At 34.4% G+C, this 9,306-nt stretch overlaps 1 protein-coding gene across 2 annotated transcripts; it reads right to left on the bottom strand.

Moving 5' to 3' along the window:
• Positions 1-237: 237 nt before the first annotated feature.
• Positions 238-2,598, bottom strand: LOC106380320. Of its 2 annotated transcripts, none has more exons than XM_022704641.2 (7): positions 2,238-2,598; positions 1,778-2,133; positions 1,277-1,577; positions 948-1,181; positions 665-837; positions 540-599; positions 238-462 (listed from the first exon to the last, which is right to left on the bottom strand). In XM_022704641.2, exons 1-7 carry the CDS (start codon positions 2,482-2,484, stop codon positions 418-420), a joined length of 1,416 nt encoding a protein of 471 aa, XP_022560362.1. In that variant the 5' UTR covers positions 2,485-2,598; the 3' UTR covers positions 238-417. The 2 variants fall into 2 exon arrangements, with proteins under 2 accessions (XP_022560362.1, XP_013675545.2); XM_013820091.3 differs by having other exon boundaries at positions 665-843; positions 2,238-2,594.
• Positions 2,599-9,306: the final 6,708 nt, after the last annotated feature.

Below are 9,306 nucleotides of genomic sequence, written 5' to 3'. Positions count from 1 at the left end.
AGTCAAATACATTCTCCTGATTATATGATACAATTTTTTGTTAGTTTCTTCTTCAGCTTATTGCATTGGTAGAAGCGAGAAGTGTTGCGAATGTGTAGAAAGATGGCAACGCAAAAAGAATGAAGGTTTCAGTACACAACTAGGATCAATATATAGCATCATAAAGAAACACTCGAATAATAACCGTTAGGCCCATTGCAAATACAGTATACTAAACAGCTAGTAACACGATTAAACTTAGAAATATATATATATAGAGCGATATTGTTTGGTGAATTAAACAAGCGAGAAAAATAAATAGGTCCGAAAAGTAAATAAAATACTTCAGAAAAGCAGAAACACAAGACTAGAACAAGTAAAATAAAGATAGGTCCATAGTATTACACTCTGATATCACTTCTTCAGTCACAACCTCTCCTAGGCAGATTTCTTCAACCGCTTGCTCTCTGGGAAATGTTCTTTCTACAAAATGAAAAAAACAGTGTTGTGTCACTGTTTTAAAATCTGTTAGAAACTTATCATTAAGAAAAAAAACTTGCCTCTAGCCAGAACAGTCCCAGGTTCATGTTACGTTGACGACGATCAGTAATACCCTTTTCCTGCTTTTTCCTAAAATGGTTAGAAAAGTGTATTGACAACAAAAAGAGAGAGGGAGGGTGCGTACTTTAGAGAGATGTTTTTTACTCGAGAGATGTTTGATGAATTCATCCAACAGTTTGTGCTTATAGAAGCAGAGTGTGCGCTCCGGGACGCACAGTTTGCAATAAAAGATTCCGGTAGATTCAACCACCCTTTCACTACTTCCACTGCACTTGCGAAGAACATGTCTTTTTGTCTCTGAAACTAATAGCTTTAAGAGATTAGTTTGGTGGTTATATATATATATATCTATATATATATATATATATATGTGGAAGTGGATAGAAGAGAGGTAAAAAACAAAACACCTGCAAGTAAGCTATCCCAGAGCCACTCGGCAGAAGTGACCATGACTGACATTTCCCGAGGCCTAAAAGAATAAGCCCAAAACAGGTTGTACTTATTATCTTGTTGAGCCCGGAGGGCAAGAGAAGTTCCAAAGACATATTTAGCCTCATCCGAAATGATCATCATTGTAGCCGGAGTAGGATTATCCTCTCGCCATTTAAAAATGTCATTATGCATGCGAGAGTATATGACTTCTGTTTGTTTCAACAAAACAAAGGGTGTATAAGCCTGCAAGCAAGGGATAGTTGCTAAAACAAAGGGTAAGCACGCGTGAGTAAAATGTACTAACCCGGAATGACATGTGCAACATCGATTCCAGTGGAAGAGAGGGCATGAAGGTGGCTTTTAGGGGTTTTTTTATAGTCACCAAAGGCAGTGATGGAGACAGGACCAGAGTAGCCTAGTTCCTTGAAAGCTCCTTCCAAACTGGGACGGACTCGATGAGCGTCATAACCATCGGGAATAGGACAATCAAACATGTCCCACCACACATGGATTTTAGCTGTCGCATATTCAGGCGTAGCAGCGTAGTTCTTCCCCCACTTGCTCGTTACAGATATGAGTTGTTTAGGCTGAGGGTGTAAAACCTCCTGTTTTGACCCCCCAAAAAAAAAGGATTTGTAGGTTAAACACTTTTAGGAGGATGATAAACAAATAATCTTAATAAAAACTTTTTTTGGCAGTTTGAAGACCCATTCGACTGCATAATATATTGAATATTTTATCGCGTTCTGGTCAAATAGTTAGACAATGAAATTGATATAAGCAGACAGAGAGAAAGGATTGTTACTTGTATTGCATGCTCTTCAGTGGAGAGATGCTTTTTGAAACTCTTCAGGCTTAGGCATTCCAAAGAGCACGATTTGCAATAAAACACGGCATCGCTGCTGCTGCTTGTCACGGACGCAGTCGTCCCAAGTAATATATTTTTCCAGAGCCAATTTTTGCGAGTGTACACGAACAATCGGGCGAGAGGTTCGACTGAATAAGCCAGAAAAAGGTCGTAACTCGTGCGTTGTTGAAGCCGGGCCAGATCCCAATGGAAGACATCTAGCATCTGATTGGTTATGATCATCATTGTAGCCGGAGGAGGATTATCCTCTCGCCATTTCACCATATCCTTGTACATGACTGCGCACGTGCTTTCTGTTTCATTACAAAGGAAAGGCATATTCAATTACATACCCCAAGATCTAACTATAAAGTCTTTATATATATATATATATATATATATATATAATTGGACTAACCAGATCTGATATGTACCACCGCGACTCCAGTGGAAGAGAGAGCTCGTAGCAGGCGGTCAGGGGTTTGTTTTTGGTCTCCATAGGCTGTGATGGAGACAGGACCAGAGTAGCCTTGTTCCTTTAAGGCACCTTCTATACTCGGACGGACACGATGAGCATCAATACCCTCTGGAACCGGACAGTCCTTCATGTCCCACCACACCGCTATATTTTTCCCTGTCTTCGCCGCCGAATCGCACCAACTCATCCTGTCTCTCTCTCTCAACCTTTTAACAAATCTCAGACACAGATCTCCTCTTTCCAGTTACCACCACACCTTGTCCTAGGGTTTTCTCTTTTTCTTAATATATACATGCGTACTAATGCATATAATTTTATAAAAAACATAGGATTTAGATATGGTTTGGTTTATAACCGATTAAACCGAACAAAACTGATCAAAAGTAGAAACATGTAAATATGTATCTATTTTATAACGACACATGAAAATCTTTTTGTTATATAAGTTTTTTTTGTTAATAACCATTACCATATTTTTTTTATAGTAATAAAGAAGTCCTAATTTGTAAAACACTTTGAACTATAATTAAATAACAATACATCACAACCAAAACTTCTTATTTTTTTAGTCTTCTTTTTTAATCTTTTTGCTTTATTTGACCATTGACTAAATTGAAGTGAAGATTATAAGTTTGATGGATAACAATTAGTGAAAATACTTCACAATTTTTTTCTTATCTATAAACGAACATAGTTTCGTGTTCAATCGAAGAAGCATGACTTTGATGAACACTAAAGATGAAAGAGTGGAAAAACTTTTCTTCCATGCTTCTGTTTTGTTTCTTATTTTTATTTTCAAAATTTCGAGCTTTGATTTTAATTCTAGATTTGATTATTTTATTTCATGGTAGAAGAGTTTTTACCTTTTTGTTTATTTATTTGATATATAATTTATTTTTTGAAGTAAATGACTCCATCGACAACGTGACTTTGAAATTCATATAATATGACTTCAAACTAAATAATTATGTTTTTGCTATAAAACATAATAAACCGAAAACCTTAGGTTTATTAACCAAACGAACCGAAGTAAATATGACGTTAGAATGATAGTTATATTTTACGAACCGAAATACTGAAATACCGAAAAAACAAATCGAAACTGAACCGAAATAAATATGGAGTTAAAATGGTAGTTATATTTTACTCATAAACTCAAAATACTTTTTTTATTTAACATTGGAAATTCTGTTTAATAATTTTGACAACGGTTAACCAGGGGATTGCCATTCTGGTTACGGGATGTACCCGGTATGGTATACCCTACCGACAACGAGCCATTCAAGTTCCACATGCAAAGATTCACTTGTAAGATCGTGAATTTGATGAAATCGGAGGGCTTATATGCTTCTCAAGGAGGTCCAATAATTCTTTCCCAGGTAATTCACTTTATTGTTGTTCATATATTTCAGTGTCCACCAACCGAACCGAAAGAGTAGGATTAAATAGCTAAACCGAACCAGTGCTTGGTAATACAAACCCAATCTGATCATTGACTTCGAATTTAGTTTCAATATTCGGATAAAAAATTAATAGATCATTTAACTATTTTTAACTATTTTTATATATTTTCAAGTATTTTGGACAACCTAATAACATCTTATATATTTTGTATATTCTTTTAGATATTATTCTAAAAATAATTAATATATTTAAATATATAAATCTGGTTTGGATATATTCGATATCCGAAATATTTCTTTTCACATCGGATTCCGTTCTAAAAAAATAACATCTTAATAACATCTTAATAGCATCCTACCATTTTTTCGTAATTTGTAGATGTTTTAAAAAATTCAAAATATAACATATATTAAAAATCTAATTTTTTTAATATGCTTAATGTGATTTTTAACTTTTTTAATAATATAAATTAAAAAAATGTAGAGGATACAAATTTTATTATCAAATATGTATGATTTATAATCATTAATTGTCATATATATGTTAATCATATTAGGTAATTTCGTAGCTTTTATTTAAGGAAATAAACTTATGTAACTTTTATTTTAGGAAAGAATTTAAGACTACTAATCAATGTGATAATTAATTTAAGAAAAAATATAATATATATTTATATGGACCAACTTATTTTCCTCAGGATTTCTAAGAATCATCCTAATGATGACACGTAGCTACAAAATATGTTCTAATGTTTCAGGATTAATATATAGGGGATTAATTTATAGAGATATTAATTTACGAAAACTTTTCTTTTTTAGATTTTCTATTTTTGAATATGTTTGTTTAAACAATATATATATATATATATATATATATATATATATATATATTAATTTTATAGTATATACATTCATAAAATTTTAGAAATTTGACTTTCATATTGTTTTATTATATTATTTGGTTTATATGTTTATACTAGGTAATTTCTCGTGCTCAAGCACGGATATAAATATTTATAAACAAATATACTACAATAATTAATTGCTATTTAGTTTTAATTTTAAATTAATTTATATTTTGTATATATAATTTGAATTAATAATAATATATTACTTTAATTTTATATATGATTTTAGACATATTATATCTAATCGATTTTGTTGATTTGACAGTCGATTTAATTATCAGTTGGATATATAAGATTGCATATTTTCTTTGCATTCAACTATAATATTTTTATTCTAAATTTTTTTTTAAAATTTCTTATTTGTATTTAGGTTGGTTGTTGTTTTAGATATGTAAATATACTTTAGAAAGATAATTTATAACTTAAGACATGTTGTTCTTAGAATGAAATAGAGAAGATGAAATAATGTATCAGATTCTAAATTACACAATATAACAATACTATTCTGAAGTCTCATGCATAAATATATATTTTACAAAAGAACTAAACAGTAACAGTTGGTTAATTTTTTTTCATATATTAATATTTTTTGAGTCATCCTAAAATTTATATTTATGTAATTATATATTCTTATTGTATTTAAAGTTATGATTTTAGATATAAGTTGGATTAGTTGATTCACTTATATTGCGAATTTAATTATGTTATACATTCTTTCTAATTTATACTGAAGTACAATTATTTTTATTATAATTAAGTCAGATCAAATTAGTTTTTATTGATCTGTTAAATGTGCATGTATTTCCATAAAATTTAGAAAGATAATTTATAACTTAAGACATGTTGCTCTTAGAATGAAATAGAGAAGATGAAATAATGTATCAGATTCCTTTTTTTTTTTTTGATCAACAATGTATCAGATTCCAAATTACATAATATAACAATACTATTATGAAGTCTCATGCATGAATATATATTTTACAAAAGAACTAAACAGTAACAGTTGGTTAATATTTTGTTTTCATTTGTTAATATTTTTTGAGTCATCCTAAAATTTATATTTATGAAATTATATATTCTTATTGCATTTAAAGTTATGATTTTAGATATAAATTAGATTAGTTGATTCACTTATATTGCAAATTTAATTAAGTTATACATTAATTACTGTTAATTATGTCTTTCTCACCTTGTCAAGGAATTAGAAGACACGTTCTCAGAATCTCAGCAATGGAAGAAGCCAGTTCGCATTATGCCCTCGTCTATATTTTAAGTACAAATTTTATGTTATAAAATGAAAATATTTAAAAAAATAGACATTCCCGCGCTTTTTAGATATTCTCATTACTGTTAATTATGTCTTTCTCACCTTGTCAAGGAATTAGAAGACACGTTCTCTGTTGACATGAAGAATTAAACAAAGGGAAGTAGTGGAGGAAGTGGGAGAAGTGGCCATATCACTTACCAAATGGGGAGGAATGGCTAGTCCACTACTAGTTAGTGGAAGAAGTGGGAGGAGTGGTCATATCACTTACCAAATGGGGAGGAGTGGCTAATCCACTACTAGTTATTTATTCTTCCACCATTGAGTGCTTATTGCTTTTGTTTCCTTTAAATACACCATGTATGTTACACAATTAAACACACAATTCAATACAAACATTTCTTTCATTCTCTCAATCTCACAAATCCTCTCATTCTCTTAAATTCTCAAATTTCTCTTCTCTCTCAAATACTTACGGTTACTTCACTCCTTTTTACTTTGTTCGTGTGCTTCATCACGGTTAAAACACTTAGAAGCTCTCATAATCTCACAAATTATCATGGTATCAGAGCAAGGTTCAATCTTGAAACCTTTCTAAATTCCGCAAAATCAAAACTCTGTTTCTAGTTCTTAAACTCTACCTCTGACCAAGTAAATCCCCAAGATGGAGAACAACAACAACAATAACAACAACCGCATCAGCATACCTGTGACCCTGAAGGGGATTAACTACCTCTTGTGGGCCAGGATGGTGAAGATTGCCCTTGGAGGAAAGGGTTTGTGGAGTCATGTCTCAGCAGAAGCAGCTCCAAAACAAACCACCCAAGGAGAAGATGGACAGGAGATTGTGGTAGCTACTGATGAAGACAAATGGGCTCAGGAAGATCTCATGGTTCTCACAGTGCTCCTTAGCTCCCTAGAACCCGCCATCATGGAGTCTTACTCCTACTGTGAAACTACCAAGCAGCTGTGGGATACACTCTACAAAGTGTATGGAAATACCTCCAACCTTACAAGGGTCTTTGAAGTAAAAAGAGCTATCAATACCCTCAACCAAGGAGATATGGAGTTCCAGCCTCACTTTGGCAAGTTCCGGTCTCTTTGGGCAGAGATGGAACTACTCAGACCACATACTACCGACCCCGCCACTCTCTTAACCAGGCGTGAAGAGGACAGAGTGTTTGGACTACTGCTCACGCTTAATCCATCTTATGGGAGCTTAATCAAGCACATCCTGAGAGCTGACAAGTTACCTGACCTGGATGAAGTATGCGCTCAAATTCAGAAGGAAGAAGGCTCTGTGGGCTTATTTGGAGGCAAGGGAGACTTAAACATGGCACATCAAGCTGAACGAGCCGTGTCAAACAAGGCAGCTTACAAGCTAGATGAGAAGAAAAACTTGACATGCGATCACTGCAAGAAGAAGGGCCACATGAAGGACAAATGCTGGATACTACATCCGCACCTCAAGCCCAACAAATTTAGGGACAACCGCCCTCAATACCAAGATGCAAGAGCCAATTTCTCAACTGATGGTGCTGAGCCAACAACACCAATCACCATGGGTATAAGCAACCTAGGTGTGGGAAGAGCTACTGCCTCCACATCAGGCTATGCCACGCCAAGAGCCAATCTAGATGAGACCATCAAGAAGTCTGACTTAACCGCTCTCATCAAGGCTCTCAAGGAATCTGGTATATCTAAAACTCTTGGTATCTCCCTTAATGCTTCTCACAATGCAAATGGTTCTATGAATAATTTTAAATCGGCTAAGCCCTTAGTTATAGACTCTGGTGCTTCTCATCACATGATAAGTGATTTAGAACTGATTAAGAACATAGAACCGGCTTTAGGAAATGTGATGATAGCAAATGGAGATAAAATTCCAATAAAAGGTGTAGGTGAACTTAGATTGTTTGATAAAGAATCTAAAGCTTTCTATATGCCTACATTTGCCTCAAACCTACTGTCTGTTAAAAAAGTAACTAATGATCTCAATTGTCAAGTTACTTTCACGCCTAACAGTGTATACTTTCAGGATATTGATTCTAGTAAGTTGCTTGGCAAAGGTGTTACCAAGGGAGACTTGTACTTACTTGAGGACACAAGACCTGTATCTCAATTATCGTGTGTGTTTCATTCTGTTTCTGAATTCCCTAAAGATGAAATCTGGCATGCTAGACTAGGACATCCCCATTCTCGTGCCTTGAACATCCTGTTGCCTAGTATTTCTTTTAAAAATGAGTGTGAAGCGTGTATATTAGGAAAACATTGCAGAACTGTGTTTCCTAAATCAAAAACCCAATATGAAAACTGCTTTGATTTGATTCACTCTGATGTGTGGACTGCTCCATGTGTATCTAGAGAACAACATAAATATTTTGTGACATTCATTGATGAAAAATCTAAATACACATGGATCACTTTGTTGCAATCTAAGGATAGGGTGCTAGAAGCATTTAAAAATTTTCAGAACTATATTACTAACCATTTCAATGTTAAGATTAAAATTCTTAGATCAGATAATGGTGGTGAATATACTAGCACAGCCTTCAAACAACATCTAGCCTCACATGGAATCATTCAACAAACCAGCTGTCCTTACACACCCCAACAAAATGGTGTGGCTGAAAGAAAGAATAGACACTTGATGGAAGTGGCAAGGAGTATGATGTTCCATACAAATGTACCCAAGCGGTTTTGGGGGGATGCAGTAGTCACAGCCACCTACCTAATCAACCGCACACCTACAAGAGTCCTCTTTGATGCCACCCCATATGAGGTACTAAACAAATCTAGACCATCAATTGATCATTTGCGTGTGTTTGGGTGTGTGTGCTTTGTTTTGATTCCAGGAGAACTAAGAAACAAACTGGAGGCAAAGAGCACAAAGGCAATGTTCATTGGATACTCTACGCACCAAAAGGGGTACAAATGCTATGTACCAGAGACAAGGAGAGTCCTAGTATCCAGAGATGTTAAGTTCATGGAATCCAAGGCCTATTATGATGAGAAGAGTTGGGAGGAACTCAAAGATCTATCTCATTCTGCCTCGGACAGAGCTAACAACCTGAAGATTCTTATGGAAAGACTCGGCATTAACCTAGAAAAGGAACCAGAGAAAGGCCGGGACACTACTCCTTATAAAGAGACCATGGTTCATAACACTGAAGACTCTCATCCTGACCATGAAGGGGGGAATGAAGATCAACCGGCGCAAGCTCAACCTGAAGAAAACCCAGTATTATCTCATGATCAAGATGAGATGGGACAACCAGACACTGAAGCTCAAGAAGGAGAACCAAGCAGCAGTAATGAACCTGAGCAGACACAAGTCCTAAGGAGAAGTACAAGGATCAGAAGACCAGCCTCAGATTGGGTTAAAAATGATTTTGTTTACTACAATGCTCAAGCTGTGGCACATCCAGAAAGTG

The sequence above is a fragment of the Brassica napus genome, chromosome C1 (assembly GCF_020379485.1).
Source record: "Brassica napus cultivar Da-Ae chromosome C1, Da-Ae, whole genome shotgun sequence".
In the NCBI taxonomy this organism is placed as follows: Eukaryota; Viridiplantae; Streptophyta; class Magnoliopsida; order Brassicales; family Brassicaceae; genus Brassica; species Brassica napus.
This window is presented reverse-complemented; position numbering and strand designations above follow the sequence as displayed.

What these genes read in the sequence shown, in the direction of transcription:
- LOC106380320 (XM_013820091.3), bottom strand. Translation starts at nt 2,484, where the DNA reads ATGAGTTGGTGCGATTCGGCGGCGAAGACAGGGAAAAATATAGCGGTG. An exon ending in CTGAAGAGCATGCAATACAA is followed by an intron (nt 1,578 to 1,777) that starts GTAACAATCCTT and finishes GGGTCAAAACAG; the next exon opens with GAGGTTTTACACCCTCAGCC. An exon ending in GTAAAAAACATCTCTCTAAA is followed by an intron (nt 600 to 664) that starts GTACGCACCCTC and finishes AGGAAAAAGCAG; the next exon opens with GAAAAGGGTATTACTGATCG.